Here is a 23,584-nt window from a genome sequence, read left to right as displayed (position 1 = left end):
CGTAAAGCACTTGAGCATAATATTAATTTCTCTGCTAAAGCCCAAAGTTATGAACTTGTAAAGAAATCTATTATACCAGACGTGATCGAAGGTTTTTGCTATGTCTAACATAAGAAATAAGGAATGATGTTCAGTTTTTGTTACGGATAACCGTTCCGAGGAATTCCGTTAAGTCTCCCAAGCTTTGTCAGTTCGTACTTACTCATTCGGAAAACCGTACTGCTCCTTAGAGCTGATTAAAATAAGCTTCCCTAGAAGTTTTCTCCATCCATAGCGAATGGTATCTGGCCGATAGCTCTCATCCTTTCCGTGTTGGTGTTGCCAAGCGCAAGCACATGACATTCATCGTAGCAAGGAATCAAATACCCCTGTCGTTGGCAAGAGGCTTAACAGCACCAGTTAGGTGACAGCTCGGTAGCTCTCATCTTTTCCGTGTTGTTGTTGTCAAGCATAAGCCCATGACATTCATCGTGGAAAGGAATCAAATGCCCATGTCTTTGGCAACAGCCTGAACAGCACCAGTTAGATGACAGCTCAGTAGCTCTCATCCTTTCCGCGTTGCTGTTGTACAGCACAAGCTCATGACATTCATCGTAGCAAGGAATCAAATACCCCTGTCGTTGGCAAGAGACTTAACAGCACCAGTTAGGTGACAGCTCGGTAGCTGTCACCTAACTGGTGCTGTTGGTGACAGCTACCGAGCTGTCACCGCGTCCTTTCCGCGTTTCTGTTGTCAAGCACAAGCCCATGACATTCATCGTGGCAAGGGATCAAATGCCCCTGTCGTTGGCAAGAGCCTTAACAGCACCAGTTACTTGACAGCAGTAAATCAATCTATGACTTCAGTTTGAGCTCTTAAAGACATTATTTTTCAGCTCCTCACAAAAGTCGATGAAATGCAAATGTCTGACGATCTTCTTTTTATTTAAACCTGGAGCTTGTACCCTGGGCATAATATGGCTTTACTTAATTTTCTAAGATCTTTACGTTAAATACAACTGCTACAAAAATTTGATTTACATCAAACTCAAGGTTATTTCATATGATGAGTAACGTCATTCATGATTTTCCAATAATACCTGTTTGAATATTTTGCACTTTCTCTCAGGATATCTCTGCGTACCGCAGCCAGTTAGAACACTGTCAAATCAATCGCTACAATCAAGTTAAACCATCAGAGTATGATCATTAACTAGAAAATGTGTAAAGTTAGTTGTCTGTTGTGGATAACTCAAGTGACAGCTTAGTAGAGAGCTGTTTAATAAGACAGCTGTCCGAGAAGCACTGGGCTCAAATCTGAGGTATAATTAAGGTTTTTACATGTTTTACCTCATATTTCATGATAATATAAAACCAGCTCTGAAAGCAAAAGGCATAACTAAAAGCTGTTAAGAAAACAATGAATTATTTTCCAGTAAAATTAAAAACAGTAATGCTTAATTGTAACAAACCGTATTAAATTATTTTATTTTGTTCCGATTAACATTTCTGAATATACGAAAAAACACATTTAAGGAAAATAACAGAGCAACATTATTGTCTTCTTTATTAAATAATAAATTTAATTCTTTAGGAGTTCTACAATGATGTCCTTAAGAATTTTATTTAAAATTACTTTTTTATAATTATCCAGGGAAAAGGAAAAAACTATAAGTTGCTTTGTTAGCTATCTAAACCCTTGTACTCCAGATATTTCTGAAGAAATTGTGAGCATACTCTCAGAATGTATTAGGAAGGAAATCGAGGAGATGTCTAAAAGTGGAGATTACGTTACCTGTGAACCAGGTATGTCTTATGATGTTGTAACTACGTATTTATTTTAAACTTGTCTTCCTGCTTTTTTCATACATTTAAATTTTATTATTCATAATACCTATTATTTAAATCGTGCATAATTACCGTCACAAAAATCAAAGCTTTTCTTTATTCGTCAATGGTACCTGAGCCAGAATCCCAATCTATCATTCCATTTCAGAGATTTTAAATATTTACTGTGCGTTTCAGCGAGTCAGAGGAGTTGGCGTACTAAAACTATGAAGTCTTAAATTAGCATCAAAATCTTGCCTCTCTTTCTAATTTCACCAGTGATGCCTTCTCACATCGCCAACTGCATTAAAGGTTCTTCAGCTGTGTCCATTGAATATCAAGAAGAAATAGCCTCTTAGCCATTTGGTCTTGGTTTAGCATTTTCTAGGGCAAAAGATTTAGCAACAGAAGTTTCAAGATTATTATTTAACACAATAAAACTATGATTAGTCACGTCACTTATTCGTTCACATTTTAAGTGATATGCAGTTATTTTATTCTCAGGTTTTTATAAACTTGGTGAAGTTACTTCATCTTTCAATGAATTTTTTCAGTTTCTTTTTGTTCAGTTTCTTTATCCGATTAAATTAGCTGTTTATTTCCTCATACGTCTTAATTTTATACAAAATATATAAATCTAGTTACATCAATGTTAACACCACCTACTTTCGATGTCAACGTAAAATAACCAATAACAGAAGACAGGTGGCAGCACATTGCAGTGGAATGTAATAAAGGTTGTCTGAGAGAATTAGAAAATATCGCAGTCGTTGGCGTAATGCGGAAACGGAACGATTTATCTGACGTTCAAGCAGGCATGATCATTGGCTTTCGGACCAAGGGTGAAAGCATTTATCGAAACTTCTAGTTTTGTAAGCAGTTAGCGTGCCGCCGTGGTAAAATTATGGTAAAATGCACGGCAAAATGGCACTATCCAAATCAGCGACGTGGCAAATGGGGTGCATCACGGGCCATAAATGACAGAGGTGAACTACGGTTGCAGAGATGCGTGCCGGCAAATAGACATGAAATCATTGAGCAACTGACCACCCAGATGAACCAAGGGGCTATCAACAATGTCTCTTCAACGACGGTTCAGCGAACGCAGCTGATCATGGGCCTCCGCAGCAGACGGCTGGTTAAAGCACCTGTGCTAACTGCAGTTCATCGATAACAAAGGCTGGAATTTGCACGCCAGTACCGCAACTGGACATGCACACTGAGTGGCGACATGTGGTTTTTTACAATAAATGGCATTTTATGCTCCATCGGACAGATGGGTGTTGGCGTATACGGCGTTAAACATCGGAAACAAACACCCTGCAACCATTGCCGGGAGGGTCCAAGCTGGAGGAGGGGGCATTATGGTCTGGGGAATGTTTTCGTGGCATTCTCTGGGTGCACGTCCTTGCGGACCATGTCCACCCCTACATGTAATTGGTTTTCCTCAGAATGATGGCATCTACCAGCAGGACATTGCGAAGTATCATACAGCTAGCAATATATGTGCGTGGTTCGAAGAACACCAGAATGAATTTACCGTACTGCCCTGGCCAGCAAACTCCCCGGACATAAATCCAATCGAGTATCTGTAGTACCTCCTCAATCGGATTGTTCGCTCCATAGATCTTCAGCCGCGAAACCTAGCACAGCTGGCCACCGTACTGGAATCGACATGGCTCAACATCCCATTAGACACCTTCATGAACCTAACCGACTCTTTTCCTGCACGTCTGGCAGCGGTCTGCTCTGCGAAAGGTGTTTCTTCTGGCTTTTGGTGGTCATATTAATGTGATTGGACTGTGTAGAATGTCTCACAAAAACAACAGCGGTTTTATGTGTTTCTTTTATTAACATAAGCTTCGTGCTCCTTAGTGCGAAATTTTGAGGCTTTCTTAGTTTGACCAATTTATATTAAACCATAATGGCAATGATTGTGCATATACCCCAGGAATTCATATTCAAAATGGGATCATTAAGTATGGAACTGCAAATCTTACTCACAGATAAAAGATCAGGAAACTTCTGTAAACTGCGTGTAGTTTTATAACTAATCTTTGGAAAGAAAGGAATGAATATAGAGTACTTATATCTCCCTCCGAGACAGTGGTTTTTATTGTGTTGAGAAGAGAACTGTCTAACCACTTGATCAATAATGAAGATCAACTGCTTTTAAGCAGTTTAATTCTTCATCTAGAGTTGACTTGCAGAAAACTTGATCCTTATGTTTTGAAAATTACTCAGATTTTTGTTGCCTTAGTATCTCCAATAATTATTACTCAGCGTGTTATTTTGACCTAATTTAGTTTACACCATTACAAGCAAAGTAATGCTCTAAATGAACTTTCTTAAATTAAGTGTGGTTTGAGGATTATATTTAGTACCGAATTTTATTTTATTTAATAGGACTTGCATTAATGTCGTATCATTTATTCAAACTTATTTGCATTAAGACAGTATTTAGAACTCTAATTAGAACTGTATTTTTTAGAACTTAATTTTATATATTATATACAATTAAGAATGCATTAAGTTATTAATGTACCAAGACAAGTGTCGAAGCGGATGCTCGCAGTAGGTGGCTGTGCTCAAGGTAGTTATAGGACATAGAAGTTACCTGTCCTCTAACTATCTAGATGTTAATTAGGGATTCCTTAAATGATAGCTAATTAGGGATGGTTTAGTGTCTTTTCTACTTCTAATTTACCTGACTTCATGATGTACTGAAACTTCATGATCATTACATTCATTCACAGACCAAGTTCAATAAAAATATTTACTATCACAACTTATAGACTTTATGCAACTGAAACTCAAATTCCTATAAACTTAGAGCATCTACAAGCGACAGCTGGTTATTTTCATTCACTAAAGTGCACACCCATTCGAGCGCTGCTAGTGCAAGCTAGTAAAACAGACTACACAGGAAAGCATTAATACAAAAATAACTAGCTATTTAAATAAAGCTTTACACTATATTTTTAAAGTAATTTTAACATTACATCTCTGTCTACAATCTTGAAAGCTACTCATTTACTTACTTCTTAATAACACGTGAAGTTTCTTAAATATTTATTTACTCACTTTATTTTCCTTATCCAAGTTGATTTATCAGTAAAAGCTGAGTTGCCTTTTATGGCTATTACATATTTCCAGCGTCATTCTGACTAGAGGGCGCTGTGTTCGTCCCAATAGTCAGTGGCAGGCAGGATACTAAAGGTGTAGGACATGGAAGGCACAGATGCCTAATAATATATCTCTAATTGATTGAAATTTTCATATATTTTCTTGTAAATAAATGTTGTTATTGTTTACAAAACCTCTTATTATCTCTTGGACGCACCTTAAGTCTCACAGAACCATTAGATGCAAAAATGGCAAATATGTGATGTCTTATGGCTGCACTATTGTGATGTTAATTAAGAATTTTTTCATGAAGTAAAATATATTTAACTTTTATTCTCAAAGAATTCTGCATTACCTTATCAGTATTCATATATTCTAAATAAAATTATTTATTTGTTAGATAACATGCGACCTACAATATATATGCTTACGGGAGCAGTCACAGATTGCGATCCATTGCCGTCCACTGATCCAATTTTTAGTGACAGTTCAGAGAGTGAGGAATCTGCAGAACCCGCTGGTAATATGGAAGGTAATTGTTTCTCTGTTTCATAAGACGCTTCTTTCCTTATCATTATGAGCTTGTACTTTGTAATATACAATCAAATTAAGTTTCTAGCTCCTTTTTGTTCATATTTAACATGTTATAAATCAATTTAAGTTTCATAAAAAATTCTCTAGTTACTCCAGATTTAGAGTTTATTTAAATATTAATAAATTCGTAGATCACTTGATAAAACAATTACTGATTAACTAATTCGACAATATACGTGACGTAAGTATGTAGTTGCAAGCACGTGTAAAATCATCCTGCGTAATTCTTCTCTATTTCTTTACAGGCCATTGAAAAAAAAAATGCTTTAATTATCAATAATTTCAGGACTTGAAATTCGTTTAAATGTTTATCAGTTTGTATATTATTAGACTGTAACAATATAGTTAATTTGATAGCCAGCGTAAAACAAATACATACGTAGCAAAAAGAAGGCGTGAACTTTTCCTAACACATTTCCTACTTTTTGATAAAAATTTCCTAGATTATAACATGTTGAGAATTATTTGCAAACTTTTATTGAATTCAGTGACATTTTCATTAGATGAGTGATTAAATCTTGTCGGATTTTCTATTAAAAAAATTAAGTTATAAAATATATCTTAAACAAAAATGTGAAACAAATAGTGCAGATTATAAAAGTTAGTAAAAATGATGATTCATAGTTCATTGGTATTTAGTAAACATAATGATTAATAGTTAGTAACAATTCTATTATTTCTTTAACTAAAGTCTTGTAAGTTTGTAATCTAAAAACAAAATATGAAACAAATAATGCATACTTTAGAAGTTAGCAAAAAAGGTAAATGATATTTAACATAAAATGGGTTTTTGTAAATAAACTGCTGTTTCACCGTGGCTATGGTCGAGAACGAAAAGACGAAATTTAATCCACGGGTTTGTATTAATACGATGCAGGCTGCTGTATAAAGTCCAGAAGATAAAAGTCATTCCAAAAAACATGGAAATATTTTATTGAAGCATATGAAAGACATATAAAGACAGATACAACAACCAAACCTTCTTTCGCTTTCCAAACTAAAGACTAACTCTGAATTTCATACATTTTAGAAGCTGACGTCACTCTACACTAAATTCAGTTCACTTCAGTTCGCAACATTCTACCACATTGAGACTTAGGAGGAAAGTCATGTTGAGACTTAGAAACAAGTATAGTTGAATAAATCCAGTCTTCTAATTGCTTTTATGCACCTATTAGAAAAGGTATACCTTTCTATTATTACAACAAGTGTCTTAAATCAGTCTTAAATCTAGAAGATTTCTGGGAATTATATTCCTCCTTACTCAATACAGATTTACCTCAAATATGTTTTAATAATTCTTTTACAATGGAATCCAACCTTTCCCACCAGGCTGCTGTGGGTGGTATAAGTTTTCAAATTATTTTATGCTCTCTCTAGAAATTTTATCCCAATTTAATTTAGAAAGATTATTAATACCCCCTTTGAAATTGGTTCCATTATCAAAATTAATTGTTCTTGGCCTTCCTGATCTAGCGATAAATCGTCTAATCACAACAAAAAAACATCCAAAGATAAAGAATTTACCGATTCCAGATGAACGGCTCGAAACACTGCGTAAGTAAATAAGCCTATCCACTACTTTCCCCAATTTCAAAAGCAAAAGCCCTGTCAAATCAGTTACAACTTCGAAAGTTACACTAAATCAGCCTTGGTTCGTCCAGTCACGACGCTCTTCATAACCATACTTAATAAATCACGAACGTAAATCTGGACAAGTAAATCATCTCTTTTAAATCGTACTTTTAACTGATTGAAGGCCTTTAGGTAATTACCCATTGTTGCCAGAAAACTCTGAATGACTCAGCTTTCGATTTTGGCTCCACAGCCTGATATTGCAGCTTATCTTCATCAGATATAGGCTTATCTTCATGAAGCTTCTGCAGCAAGCTCCTGAAGTACAAGTAGTCCTTTGGATCAATTATCCATTGTTGCTAGAAAACTCTGAATGAGAGACTCTCAGCTTTCGATTTTGGCTCTACAGAGTGCTTTAGATATTGCAGCTTATCTTCATCAGATATACGCTTATCTTCGTGAAGCTTCTGCAGCAAGCTTCAGAAAGACAAGTAGTCCTTTGGGTCACCTGAAAATTTCTTCAGTTCGGTTTTTGGTAATTTTTTAAATTTTTTATTTATTCTTTTTATTTCTAGGTACAGAGACTACTTGCAAAAGCTTTTCTAGTTAGCACAAATTTCTAAATGTCTCTCTCTGTTTCTAAATCTTTCTAAATGTTTCAGCTTCTTAAAATTATGGGTGTACAGTTTCCTACCATCTTCAGTCTTCAATAAACTTTCATTAATTAATGGCAGACAACCTTCAAGTTTCTGGAACATATTATTGACTTTCAGCTTTAAAATGGAAATGTCATTTATAACTAAAACTTCTTTAACCTGCTGATTTTCAGTTTTCTTCAGACTGAGTTTAAATGACGTTCTCAGTCCCTTCCGTTTTGGTTTTAATGTATTCAAATCCATCTCCAGGGAATAATTCAAACTTCAAAGCTTTAGACTCAAAACCACCTGTTATTGGAGGGTACTACATTATTATACTGAGAAAGAAAAGCCAAGATTTAATACAGGGGTATGCGTCTACACGATGCAAGGTGTTTTGTAACGTCCAGGAAGACAGCAGACATTTCAAAGAGCATGGAAATACTTTATTGAAGGACATGAAACATGCAAAGAACACACACAACAACCAAATCTTTCACTTTCCAAACTAATGACTAACTCTGATTCTCATACGTTCTAGAAGCTGACGTGACTATACTCCAGCTTCAGTTCATTTAACTTCGCAACAGGTATAGCTCAAGAAAATGTCCACAGCAGACTTGTAGTGATATGAATGATTACAATGATTACTTTCACAATGTACACGCCTTGCTATTTCTGGTTTCATTACATTCAGTTATAATTAGCTAAAATAATACTATCATCTTATGCAAAATTTATGTTTTGTTTATTAAAATACTTATTTAATAATAATTTTATTAACATAGAAATCAATCTCTTTCGAAATTATTAAAATTCCTTAATTAACTATTATTATTGATTTAACCATCAAATGGTAACTATTACTATTAAAATAAACTAACTAATATGTAAAAGTTATATATAAAAAATAACCGCAAACTAATATTTAAGCAACTATTTATCTTCTTTATTTCAGCCATCAATTAAGCAAAATATTTATTCTGATATTTTTCGCCAATTATTTTTGCCGTAAACTGTTCAAGTAATCTTACAATGACTACTATTTAAATAACTGATAATAAAACCAGTCTTAAGAATAATATAAACTACTATCGGAGTTTCACATGTGAAAAATCTAATTAATGATCATGTAAAATTTTAATCGGAAAGCAAAAAATATCTCTCATTTTCAGAAAAACAATTAAAAAAGTTATAGGTTTTTTTATTTTTGGTAAACATGCAATTAATGCTGGGAGATTATCATTATATATTTTAAAGTCATTTACAAATTAAAATTTTCAAATACATAAACTGAGGCATTTCATCTGTCCGTTAAATGCACCAAGATGTACAACTAAGTGAAAAAACAATTTTATCGTATTAAAGAACTGAGATTTATCTCGTAAGGTCTATCCCAAATAAATAGGTTCTCAAATTAACAGATGAGCGCATTAATCGAAACGATTAAATTATGTTCTTGCATTGCAACAAACCTTTATGTGAAAATTAATCTGTATGTGAATATCTCAAATTTAATTTTTTATGCATTTAAAGGAGATGACTATGACGACCTTGATCGTAATAGAAGAAGACGTGGTGAAGGTATTGTAAATTTATTTCTCAGCATAATGTAGTCTTATTTACATTTGATGTACTTAAAGCGTTCCTTTTTCTTTATTACTTAATTTTTAATATTAATTTGTATATTTTTCAATAAATCATAATATGATATGCATCAAAATATCTGAAACTGAGCGCATTTTATTTATACATTTCCAGGAGATGAATATGAGGAACTTGAACCTAAAAATACATCGCAAGAAATGGGTAAATCATACTGTTAATTTTTTTAAAACTCTTGTATATTTAGATGGAGACTGCCATGTTAATTTTGGTTCAAGGAGAAACTTTTCCATAAAACCATTTTCAATTTCAAACTGGAATGCTTCTCTTCCTTCTACTGCAGTACTATTTCGTGTACCGGAAATACGAAAGTAAATATCTAGAAATAAATAGACATAATGTATTGTTGCGTTCTACGGGCTCGTGGTTTTGAATTGATTGATGGTAACACTTGATGAAGCATCAAAACACAATTTATTCGTCTATATTACACAGCAAATTTCCAAAGACGTGTTACAGTCGTCAAAAAACCGCAAGAAACATGCTGAGACAATCACAAGAACAGCCTTCAGCCCATCAGACTCTAACGGTGAAGACAGCTTCACGGCAAAGCACTAAAGTACAGCTCCCGACTCAGTCGATCGTTCTTGGAGCTCAAGACTCTACTCTCTGGTACTGACTTTAAGATACTCCGGATACTTTAGATCCAATTTATTGGTATCTAGAGTATCGAGTTTCGAGAGTTTCCCATTTGGATACAATATCGAAAGTTTATTGGGAATATTTTCTCCCCAATAAACTCTCAATACACTGCTACTCCGCGTACAGGCAGGATATTTATAGCTTTTGACCTGTCTTCGAGAACATTCTGGGAAAACCAGTAAGAATTCGTTCTATACTGCAGGTCAACCTGACTTGAGAACGCTGCATATAGTAGAGAGTGTATGTGTCTGCCGTAGAATATAGCTCTACCATTTTTTTACAATATTACAATTTCATGCCTCGTCACGTAAAAACTTTAATCTTTTAAATACAAGCAAACAGTCGTTAATTAATATGGTAAATGTCTTAAAAGCAATAAACACAGTTCTTAAGAATTAAATTTTCTTTATACTTTTTTAGTTCTTATGAACATTTGCGCTTTGTTGTAACTAGTATAAGACATTTCTAATGTTATAAATATTTTAATTGACTGGTATAAGGTCATTTGTTTCTTAATTTTTATGTTGGTTTCACGATTTTATAAATTTTTAATATTTATCTAATGCCTTGAAATTTTTAATAATAAACTCTGAAGTTGTTAGACTGCAGTCTGAATATATCAGTTTCAAGTCATTTTATTTATTTTATTTTAAACAGTAATCAGAAAGATAGGATAAAACTTACTGTAGGAAGATGATTATCTGGGCCTGACTGAAAGTGTATGTGTCTTAGGGGACAATTAATACAGTATACAAATTTTATAGTGTCTGCTCTATAATATAATCAGAGTTTTTTAAACAATCTGCAAATTAAAATCAAATTAACGTCTTTAAAAAATAAAAATTGAAAAATTTTTCCTTCGTTCACTGTTTTGGGAGCAACAAGCTGCGTAAATTCTTAAAAATTAATAAAAAAATAACTTACTACCATATTTTCAAAATTTATATATTTTACTTGTAACTAAGAAAAAGGTCTTGGGAAAAAAAATTTGGCCCAAACTACAAGAAATACCTTGTTAGCTCTTCCGTTTCAAGTAACGATTCGGGTTTTAAATGTCATTAAATTCGTATACGTCACATTTAGATAAAAATGAAAAAATTCATATTCGTATACGTCACATTTAGATAAAAATGAAAAAATTCATATAAATTAAGACAATGAATAACATGCCCTACATTTTATACTACAATGAACTATCAGTTTGAATTTCAGCTTTACTGCATACAAAGATTGTTCTTTAAATACGCTGGCGGCACACCAGCGGCCGAGCGGTAAAGTCGCTGAACACTGGTAGTTCGGTTTGAGGTCCGAATCCCGCGAATGAGTTGGCTGCATGGGCCTTTCCGTGGTTTTCCGCATGTGAATCGTGTATACCAGCCTGTTTCCCTTAGAAAGTCCTCCACGAAGGCATCCCTTCCCTTAGGCAGATAGGCTTCGAGGCTTTGCCATAATCACACACACACTTTAAATACGCTGGATTTCGCAAGAAGTCGCCAAATGTGCAGCGCATTTGGAGGAAATGAATCTCTGCGGGCAGTTTGCTGCGTATGGATAACTTGAACAATAGGGTGAAAAGATCGTTCTAGCCTTGTATGTGTTCTCAGGTTAGCTTATCGTGAAGATAGAATGTTCTCTCTCCTTCTATAGCATTTCGCCGAGTTTGTCAACAAATGGGCTATTTCGCTCCAAATCTGACCACCCTTTCCTTGCCATTTTCTGTCAACCCTAAATCCGCTTTGCCGCTAAGCTATCTTATCGCTGCTGAGCATTTCGCAACAGTATGATTATCAAATGCACATAAAATAGAATCATTTATTTACATGTATGACAACTATTTTTTCAACGATATAAATGTAACATATAAAGCAGGTACAAGAAGTATATTGCTTGGTATAACGCAGGTACAAGAAGTATATTATTTGGTGACTTTCGTCATATTCGCCCATTATGGTCATGCAATTCAACAATGCCTCTTTTTATCGATAATGCAATCGTTAAGTGACGATAACTGTCACTCAGCTTATTGCCGCCCGAATTAGAGACAAATAAGCAATCCCACTAACATGCCAACAACAGTAGCTGTTCAAATGCATTTACACAATCTCTGTACCCACGTGAGAACAACAGGCCTGCTGTTATACTCAAGCTGTTATTGCGTGTCCTCAGGAAATCTATTAGCTGTGCACCACGGCCAAGACCCGGGAGGTCTTCTCCATAAGCTCAAATGTTGTACTGCATAACTTAAGGATTATTTACATCAATTTAATGATAGATATTATAAGAACACTCTATGCCAGATATTATAAGAGCTTTTTACACAATATATGCAAGTATCAAAATGATAATTCACAGAAATATTTGCACACTGTTTACAAGATTGTAGTTTCTATATGAAAACTACATGCCCGTTGCAGAGTTAAGATGGTTATACTAATGATTTAAAAGAATGGATAAAAAAGAAATAGTTAAAATTTGCGTCCACGTTACAATATATAAAATATGCGTCCACGTTACACGTCGAATCGTTAATAAAGACGTGTCAGGAGCTGTGAGCGCCTATCGGACGATCACGCTCTCCTTGCATTCTATCGTCGCTCTCGGTCAACCGCTACCTTATTAACGCTCATGGCTCAGCAGTTGCTATCAGGTAACTGTCGAAAGGTAACACTGCTCCGAAACAAATGTCTAGAGTTTCTGCCAATTGACCACCCTGCTTCCTTTAGCCCAGTCGCACGTCCTTTCAGAAATGATGACATCTGTTCATACTGTTCGGGAAACGTTCTGCCAGGCATTAGTACAGTCCACGTGAGGCGACGGACCTACATTTGCATGGAAGAGTATTGGAATATCCTCCGTTTTCTACACATCCGGATGCTCCGTTTTTATACTCTGGAGTTCCTTCTAGTCAGGCATTGGCCGCAAAAAGTTAATCATACGATAGTTTGCCATACCTTACGATAGTTCGCACATTCTATCGTAAGGTAAGGCAGTTTCGTCCCATTCATATTTGTTATTTATATAATTCCTTCTGGGTGCCTTGCTTTTTATTTCAATGCATTTATATATGGATAAGAATGGGCAAATGAATAAGGTAGGAATATTCAGTAAATTCCAGTCTTCAGAAATCAATGTTCTTTGATCTAAATAATGAGAAAAAGCAGATTATAACTAATACTAAAAATGTATAGTTAATCAAAACAATTTAACTATAAATAAAAAACATAGCAATTCACGTTATACATAATAACAACGAATTAGTTAACTAAACAGTAAATGCATCTTCACTAGAATTCCCTGCCAGTGTCATGGACTAAGTACAAGTTTTAATCAGAACACCTTGTAAGAATCATTACATATTACCACATGAAAACAGAGGATACTACTACACAAGATTAAGTCTTCATAGTAGTTGAACTTCAGAAATATGAACCGAAATTAATTTCTCCGAAGTATGTTTTGAGTAAAAAACGAATACAAATCGGATAAATTGGAGATGAGAGTTACGTCAGTTTCAAACATTCCTTCGAAAATTTCGAAAATCCCGTCAAAAATTGCTTGTAATGGCTTTTTTTCCTGGCTTGAACAAATTGAAAGAACTGTATACTTTTTCCCACAATCAGGAGCAAATAATTATTTGTATTGCGATATTCGTAACACATATAATGCAAAAACAGAAAAGAATAATAGCAGTACTGAAGACAATAAATTTATCTTCTTAATAACAGTTACAATCCATATCTTGAATCTCAGAACATGGGAATGTGATTGATACGATACTGAACAAAAGCAGTTTTAATTAAATGTGCCGAAGAATATTCATCGAAATCATTGACTGCTGTTATTAATCCATTTGGTATAATTTATTTGTTGAATGTTTATTTCCCATTAATTTTTCCATTAATTGTTGAATGTTTATTTTCCATTATTTGTTGAATGTTTATTTTCCATTAATTTTTCCATTAATTGTTGAATGTTTATTTTCCATTAGTTTTTCCATTAATTGTTGAATGTTTATTTTCCATTCCATATATTAAGTCAAGCTCTTTTATTTTTATCACTTACATAGGTGACGACAAACTTAAACAACGCGCACCTGCCATGTTAGAAAATGAAGTGTTTAATGTTGCGCAACTTCTAATGGAAGGTATGTCTAACAATTATATGCAACTACTACTTTACAAATAAATCGACGTTAAGGTTTGACTCTCAGTTTCTTTTGAGGATTTCTCTGCCTCGAAACACATATTCTACAAATATATAAATGTTACAGAATTTAATCTCTTGCTTCTATCGAAGTAAGCAATGAACTACTAAATATTCTGTCAAAAGTTTCGCTATTATACAGGTTATCTGAAAAGGTCGCTGCTAAACTTAACATGCTGGTCTATCATATCATGAGAAATAAGGTTTACATAGGACTTGTGTCCGAAAATGCAAATGGCGATCGCTTGAGGGCAATGTTCTCAGGCTTATAGGAGAGTGGGAAGTGTGATTATTTCAGGCGAGGACGTTACTGGAGAAAGATGAATCGGTTTACTAACTCAGTTCTTTATGGACATTTTGTGTGACATTTTGTGGAAGGTGTGTTGCCGGGTCTGAGGGTTGACGTTCCAGCAGCTATACGCCTAAACAATTGGTTTCAACATGATGGAGCATCTGCACATTTTAGCAGCACTGTGCGGGAAGCATATCCCTTCTCGTGAGTGAATATGGCATCCGATGGCATCAATTCTTCTACGCTTAGGAACGCCTTGACTTTCCTTTGGCTCGAGGGTACACCTCTATACTGTTTTTACAATTTGATAGCAGTTCCGAAAAGATTATTACGTGCTTTGTATTTGTATTGCTATGAGATTACACTTCTTACAGCACTGTAGTGTGGTGAATTTAATATAAAAAATGTAGTATCCTTTTTCCCCCTAGAGAGAAAAAGTATTATTTCTTCCTGTGCTAACTCCGTAAATGTGTATTAATAGGAAGTGCAGATATTTTTAATAACTATATTCTTAATTTAAAACCCTTCATATTAGAAGTGTTGTGATTATTAATTCCTTATTTCACGTTCATTATATACATACTCTGCAGATGCAATCTCCGAAAGCATGAGACAAGTCAATTTTCGGAAATAGCAAAAACGATGTCGGGAGATAAAATAGTACACGGTAAATTTACACTATTTATAATCAGTCTGGAAAAGTAAAATTTATTTTTGAAGTTAGACTAATATAGATTCGAAGCAGAGAAACAGATACGTATTTTAAATTGAATCTTTTCTCATATAAGTGTATTAAATTCAGCGACAATGCTGAATGCACTTTTTTCTTTCATTTAAGGCAACAGAGTATTAGAAATGACATGGACACTGACATGGAAATAACATTTGCAAAGGAAATATTTTCTGCAATGCAAAAGAAAGAGAATGCAACAAAACTGCAATAATAATAATATACTTACTAGCACATAATGCCTTTATATTTGGATCGAGATCGTCGTGTTTTGATTTTTGCACTGAATTCATGAACTCAGCTATTTATATAATTTAAGCGCTTAAGATTGCTTCTGATATTAACATCATCTTTGAAAGATTGCATAATTTTATAATTGCATGAAACAGGAAGCCATATGCAGAACACTAAAGCTAAATATTTTCATTTTAAATAAAACGAACGATAATTTTCACTCTTCCGTGTCAATCATGCGCGTCATTCGTCGAAACAAAACCGTAAGAATTCCGTCTAAGCGTCATTACGCCAAGAGAAAATGATGTCATCGAAACGTATATCCAATCACAAGGTATGGATTCTTCCCTATGCGCTTGGCGCGGTACAAAATGCTTATATATGCGTGCGGGAATACCTCGTTAGGACATATCCTGATCGCTGGATTGATTGAGGCAGACAAGTCGCATGACCACCGCGATCTCTCGACCTGACTTCCCTTAATTTCTGACTATGGGGATGCATGAAGGCCATGGTGTACGAGATGACAGGAACACTGGACATGGATCTCGTCGCCAGGGTCGTGGATTCGGCGGCACTTGTCCGCTACACACTTGTCCATTTTGAACGGGTCCGTAAATCCATGCGTGGACACTGTAAAGCATATATAGTGGCGAATGGAAGGAATTTTGGACATCTTCTGTAATTTAACCATGCCCTGTAAAAAAAGTCATTTTAATACCTTTTCCCACATCTTTTCTTCCCCTTCCCCCGCCTCTACGCTTGCGAACACTGCCTCCTAGTGGTCGCCGTTCGAATTTTCGGACACAAGTTTCTATGTAAATCTTGTTTGTCATTGTATGACAGACAGCATATTAAGTTTGACAAAGACCTTTTGAGACACCCTGTATATCCGCTTTCGATTCTTCAGTGTTAGAAGAACAATTTTTGTAAACACAGACGCAGTTAAATAATGCAAAATTAAATAAATAACCGTATTTCGAACAATTTTATTTTTCTTGAAAACAGATAATATTACATGAATTCTGAAACAATGTTAAGTTTCTGTTTAGCTAGCAGCTTGTTTACAATGTTTTTTGTAACTGACAAAATGTAAACAGTTCGAAAGATGTAAGCAAACACCTAATTATACAATTTTACATCAAATGTTTTTTTTTTCTTTTTTTTCTTATGCTTCCTTTTTTAAGAGAACATCTTTCCTAACACCTAGCTTACTTCTCACACAGCTGCTTTAATCCATACTCCTTCAGCTTTAAAATACCATAATTGAGCGTTTATCACTGAAAACACTTTGTGGAACTTTGTAAGAGATCATCATTTTATGTAAAAATCCACATTTTCATATTCCCACTACATATATTACAATATTTCTAACATGTGAGTATCCGCGATTTTTATATATATCGCCATACAGACACATGCATATGAATTACATTTACACTAAGAACGTATATACTGCGCGAGAAAAGTAAATGAAATCAAATATAATCCCTAATTTTTATAATCTAATCGGATAAAAGTCTGTCATAATTCTGTTTCGAATTTCTCTGATGCGAATTCAGTCAGTGGCTTCTAGTCAAATATTATTGGCTGCTACCACTCATCAATGTTTGTCATGCTTCATATGGAATAGAAGTAATTTCTCGCAAAAGCTCTCCAGTGCTTAAACATAAGAGCAGTTATAACGATAATAACGCATCACAGTCATTTCATTTGAGAGATGGGGTCTCCATTAAAACATTCCTAAGAAAAATATTGTGCTTAAATTGATGTCACATTCTAGAATCTGAAAATTGCGAAAACACGGATACCGAAATGAAATGTTTCAGTTTTAAAATAAGGCAGTGAATAAAATTTCTGAAAAAAGAAAATTAAATTTTTAGAAACCGTTAGCATAGTTTGATAATATGAAATGTATCCTTCATAAATTAAACTTGAAAATTTAGATATTTATTTTTTTAGTTGTTTAAGCGAAAAATTTTTATCAAAATAAAAGTCTTGTATTTTTCACAGTTTGCTACAATAACCTATACGTTTCGAAATTTACATTTAATTGTAGTTTTAAATCTACAATATATGCAGTATAAATTGTTACGCTACATTTCATAATTTTTATTCTTTTAATACCTTGTTGAAAGACATAGTATAAAATATCAATCTAACGTTTTTTCTTGCCTTTGAGAGATTGTTTGTACAGATTTTGGCATTTCATTGGCATTTGAATGTTAGTTAGCCTTAACATAAGATAACGAAGCCTGGCTAACGAAGTATAGTTAGACTTAACACAGTTGTTAAGGCTAACTATACTTCGTCTATGCTGAACGTAGAGGAACCTATTAAAATGTATAGCGACTTATTGCTGAGTGTGTAATGACAAAGTCCAGAGAAGAGTCCGATTCTTTTATTCACTGAAAGACATAATAACAGTTGGCCCCTTCTCAGGCTTACACTAAAGCCTCCACTTAGGATTTTAAATCGAGATAAAGATATAATCCCTAAGCTAATCCCTATATCTCCTAAGCTCTCCTGCTGGAGTAAGCTGAACCTTCCTTAAATATTCCTTTTGCCTCATTTACATGGAGTGCGATACTAAAAACTCATTCTGGTTGGGAGCTGTAAGGGAAAAACAAAATTTTAAAGGAAAGGGTTTCAAAATTAAAAATAACTGTTATAAAATTAATAAACCTTACAATGTTATGTTTTTTCGATTTGCACAGTTAATTGTGGGAATTCTGACTGAATATTAATGGCTGTAAAATTTTTATATTATTGAAGTTACTTAAAAATGAGTAAATTTTCTTCAAAATATGAAAGAATTTAAATAATATGCATAAGATAAGTAAATATACACCAGTTAGCATTTTCTTAATTAAACTAAAGTTAGCAAGATAAAAATTAAATTACAAAGCAAACATTACGTAAAAAATAAAAATTTACAAATTTGTGTATTATATGTTCATGAATCGAGAGTCAGAGTTTGGAAGAATTTTTAAATTAGTTATATAAAATAAATACTAATTAACATAAAGCTAAGTATTAGCATCTTATAGTTTAATGCCGTATGTCTTCATGGTAATTACTTTTCAGATCCCACTGTTTCATAGTCTTTACCATTTTTAATTTGTTCTAGCTTCAGAACCGAGGAAAAATTGTACCCTTCAAGATTACATCATGTATTTCAAGCAAGTGGTAGAGTGTGGAAAAATAAGAATGACACTAACTTCTGATGAAACATTTGAAAATTGTTCACAAGCCGATGTGGAAAGGTAGGTCATGGAACTGAAATGGTGTTCAGAAAAAAAATTTGGGGTTTTCAGAAGTAACTGAAAAACTAAGTTACAAAGGTTTTTTCTCTTGAAAAGAAATTAAGGAATTTCAAAAAGAAATGATTGAATATCAATTTCCATACATTCATTTAACTAATTGTACATTCTTTGAATTAGTTATGCTTTCGTCTAGCAGGCACTCAGTACTTAACTTTGATTTCTACGTGAGAGTTTTACATTGGTAGAGTAATGAATGTCGCAGTGACATTGTCGTAGTATGTCAAATGTATTAGAAATTAACTAAGAAGTCCTTTTACGTAAATATGCGTTCCTAGAACGAAATATCTCTTTTATAAACGCTAACACGTAAGAAATATTTGATGCAATGAAATCAGTCCCATATTTATTAACAAATTAATACTATAATAAAAAATTATTCATTTAAAAAATTCCTCTAAATTTCTAAATAGGTATTTCAATAATATAATTTTTGAACAAATATGTGTTTTATTCCTCTTGGCTTACAATGTGATTTGATTATATTTGTAAAATTAATATGTGTAATCAAAGTGTGTAAAAAAAGGAACTACAACATATTACTGGAAATATAGCTTATTTTACTATAATGCTGCAGATAAATTTTTAAACTTTAGTTTTTCCTGTTAAAGGCTAGCTTAAATAAATGACGTAAATTTTGCCTATATTCTTAAATGAACTTCATATAATTCACGTCAGCAAACCAGTTTTCACATTTGCTATTATTTTATATTACAGGCATTAACATTACACTTAATTATTATTAATATTATCATAATATGTTCTTAATATGATATTATATACTGTAATTAAAACTTATCTCTGTGTTTTTTTTTTTTTTTTTTTTTTTTTTTTTTTTTTTTTTTAACGAAATGTGAGATAGTTTCGTATTTTTCCTGGAAAGAGAGGAGATTTTCAAATTAAAATCGTAAAACACAATTTGTCTCAAAATTTGTACAAAATCTCTGCTAATCCACATGCAGACTACGTAACTACTATGTAAGCTACGCATAGATTTTTATCCAGTTTTCAATAATAAACTGATTAGAGGATACTTATCAGAACAGAAGACACTTAAAATATCTTCATCATCTCGAAGATACAGAAAGACCTGACGCTGGAATACATAGTTTTTGTATTTATTCATTTAAGATTATGAAGTGAGAATCCAAACTTTTACAGCAATATGGAATGTTATAACCTTCTTATATGAAGTGAAGGAAGTATTGTAACCGCGAAAAATTCCGGTTATCATATTTCAATAAAAATATCGATTTGGACTTGTAGAGTACCTCACTTCGGAATTCTAAGTTAATGTTGGAAGTGAGGAATCTAAGAACTGATAAGCGAATAATCGCTAGAGTTCGATGACAAGAAACAACAAGAGAGAAGGGTAACTAACCCTTTATTATTTCGATAAGATTTAACAAAACTCCGCCTGGGAGTGTACAAGTAAAGCCCGCACTTTGGACTTGAACTTAAAAGACTAAGAATTAAACTAAAACTAAGATTAACTAAATAAGTATAGCCAAAGCTATCAAGGTTCAATGAGAGTTGGCCCCTTAACTTATTTTACTAGGAAGCTTAGCAAGGGCCTGAGTACGGCCGAGCGTAAAAACAGCTTTGAGAGGGAGCGCGGCCAAAAAGGCAGACGCGCGTAATTCAGAAACTCTGATTCTCCCTCTGTCTCATTAAGTAACTTCGTGGTTTAAATACCGCTCCTTCTCATTAAATATTCACCAAGATTCAAAAAGTACGTTCTGGCCGGAAGTAGTAAGTAGAAACTAAGAATTTGACAGGAAAGGAACTTAAAATTTAACTGTTAATAAAATTAACATAATCCTTACAGACTTTTTTTTTTTTTTTTTTTTTTTTTTTTTTTTTGCGTGACGTCTGTACGTAAGGAATCTTTCTTCCAAACCGGATTGTATTGTAGAATGTGTTCAAAAGAGACGTTTTTCGTGATGTTCGTTACGTATATACAGGGGTTGGACAAAAATATGGAAACACCTTTAAAAAAACATGTTTCTTTGCTTAATATGGTGTAGGAAACCCGTTGGCATACAAAACAGCTTGCAGTCTTCTCGGAATGGATAAATACAGTTCCTGTATGTTTGCCAAGGGAATATTATACCATTCTTCCTGCAAAACGGTGGCAAGTTCAGATAACGATGTTGGCGGTGGATAACGAGAACGCACTTTCCGTTCCAATGTAGACCACAAAGGTTCGATAATATTCAGGTCTGGTGACTATGGTGGCCAAGGGAGATGAGACAACTCATCCTCGTGTTCAGAAAACCAGTCCTGGACAATGTGAGCTGTGTGAACAGGGGCTTTGTCTTCTTGGAAGACACCATCACCATCGGGGAACAAAGTTTGTACCATGGGATGAACTTGATCGGCCAAAATGTTCACATAAGTCTTGGCAGTCATGTGCCCTGACACAGTTATCATGGGGCTAGCAGAGAACCACGATATGGCTGTCCAAACCATAACAGAAACCCCGCCATGTTTCATTCTTGGCAACAAGCAGTCTGTATTATAGGCTTCAGATGGCGTTCTCCAAACGTAAACTCGGCCAGAAGTGGGAAACAATCTGAAAGAAGACTCGTCAGACCATATTACTCGCTTCCACTGCTCCATAGTCCAGGCTTTATGACTTAAACACCCCCTTTTCCTGTTACGGGCATTAGCATCACTGATGAGTGGCTTCTCCATTGCAGCACGGCCAGCAATTCCCTGTTTATGAAGCTCCCTTCTAATTGTTTTGGTACTCACAGGGTTCGGTAACACAACATTCATTTCAGCAGTAACTTTTGCAGCTGTGGTCTTCTTATTTTTCGTCACAATTGCCCTTAATGATCGTCTGTCACGATCACTCAGGACACACTTTCGTCCAAGCTGTGATTTAGCAGATGATGTTTTTCCGCTTTTCAAATATGCGGAATAAATCTTCGATACAGTACCTCTTGAAACACTAAACACCTCGGCTACCTTGCTTACGGTAGCACCTACCATACGTGCTCCAACAATTTGCCCACGTTCCAAGTCTGTTCACTCTGACATAATGCAATGACAACCTCACATAACAGTACTCCGACGACAACTGAACTATTTAGCACATTTACGAAGTTGTATAGGTGGTGTCAGTGGTCATAAACGCCAGCGCCACCTACATATTTCACTAAAATCAATCTTTCTTTTCAAACATGCATTTCACAAGGTGTTTCCATATTTTTGTCCATTCACTGTATGTATCTCGCATAATTCAAAAGCGATTAGCGTTAAAATTTTGTATATGGGACTGGTGTAACAGCTAGTTATGCATCTCTCTTTTTTATTGCAATCGGTAGTGCCAAACTTGTATCTATATTTGTAAGATTAAAAATATGAAAGCAAACTTCTAAATTTAATTCACTATAATCACTTTTATTTTCTATTTCGTTTGGAAACCTCATCTATCTGTCCTAAAAATAGCGCTTAAGTCTAAACTGCGTCATTCAAATTAATCATGCGATCTTATATAGCCCTTAATGCAGATGCCTCTTCACCAATCACCAAATTGCAAACCAAAACTTTTCTCTTTGCGTGCTTCCATCTTGCATAACTACGCACTTCAGCTTTGCTCTCTACTGTGCTAAGATGTAATTTCGCTGGCTTGGTGTCTATGTCAACAATAGCAAAAATGTAAATCTTCTGTGGAAAGGCACGAGTAGAGTGCTAAGTGATTGTGGGTACAAATATCAATTGCAAATAAAATGGAATTAAAACTGCCTCGACTGCCAAGTTCTTTAGATATTACCAAGTTAACATTATTAGCATACTACGCAATCAAAATTCTTCTTCAATGTGGAGCTAAGCAACCATCGACACTGCTCCGGCATTTCCTTGTGCTCTTATTATTTCATATATATATGTGATGTACCAGCTTTTGTCCGGAATAAATAGATTTATGAAGAATCATAAATGTAGTCGTAGCTTAAATTATCAGACGATAAGTTTAAAAAACAGGATCCATTTATTATTATTCAGGAAAAATAGCAGTTAGAAAATCAGATATCCAGAGTAAATAAAAAGAATTACTAATAACTTTTTGTATGAAGTTTACTGCATCGTTACATTAAAGAAAAGCCCCCGATATTCCTTTGCGAGTCCTTTTATAGCCTCTGGAAAGGCGTAGCTTCAAAGAAATGACGTCAGCCTCGTCAGCCAATTCAGTTGGCTTTAAATATTTCCAGAACATTCTATAACTGTACCTGTAGAAAAGGCGGGAAAAACAACTGGACTACGGGGCTGTGGATTTAATTCCACGTACTTTCAAATAAGAGAACGTCGCCATTAAAAATGAAAAGAACATACAGTTAGAATTTTAAGTGTATTCTTGATTATGGAATTTTATTATTACATATATATATATCCTATACATCCACACCCTTACGCGGCCTTTATTTTCCAGTAGTTGTCAATAGTTCTCAAGAGTTTCCATTACAGAAATGATGTGATTTAATGTATGTTTTAAATGACAAAAATATTAGTATTTTGGCAAAGTCTAATTTAAAAAAAAAACAGTTTTCGACAAATAACAAATTCTAGCCTTTAATGCAGTGTTCTGGTTCCTGTGCTGTTTTGGAAAGTTTGATACTTGTTAGGAAAAAATAAAATTATAAAAAATTTGACTTCCGTTCGACAAAAACTGACAGGTAAACCTTCTCTCGTTTGATTCTGAAAGCTTATGTCACAAGTATAGAAACTGTGAAATCTTAAGGGCAGAGGGACAAGC

General features: G+C 34.2%; 1 protein-coding gene across 1 annotated transcript in view; it reads left to right on the top strand.

The window, feature by feature from the left end:
• Nucleotides 1-23,584, top strand: part of LOC118200424 (uncharacterized) — a 154,476-nt gene that overhangs the window by 65,630 nt on the left and 65,262 nt on the right. The window contains exons 12-17 of the mRNA XM_085827375.1: nucleotides 1,634-1,785; nucleotides 5,333-5,464; nucleotides 9,273-9,320; nucleotides 9,498-9,545; nucleotides 14,110-14,187; nucleotides 18,633-18,768. Coding sequence (XP_085683501.1) covers nucleotides 1,634-1,785; nucleotides 5,333-5,464; nucleotides 9,273-9,320; nucleotides 9,498-9,545; nucleotides 14,110-14,187; nucleotides 18,633-18,768 — 594 coding nt within the window. The remainder of the gene's footprint in view (nucleotides 1-1,633; nucleotides 1,786-5,332; nucleotides 5,465-9,272; nucleotides 9,321-9,497; nucleotides 9,546-14,109; nucleotides 14,188-18,632; nucleotides 18,769-23,584) is intronic.

The sequence above is a fragment of the Stegodyphus dumicola genome, chromosome 12 (genome assembly GCF_044657685.1).
Source record: "Stegodyphus dumicola isolate Sdum_Otavi_A_Nest chromosome 12, ASM4465768v1".
In the NCBI taxonomy this organism is placed as follows: domain Eukaryota; kingdom Metazoa; phylum Arthropoda; class Arachnida; order Araneae; family Eresidae; genus Stegodyphus; species Stegodyphus dumicola.
The sequence above is the reverse complement of the archived record's forward strand: the minus strand, read 5'-3'. Positions and strand labels throughout refer to the sequence as shown.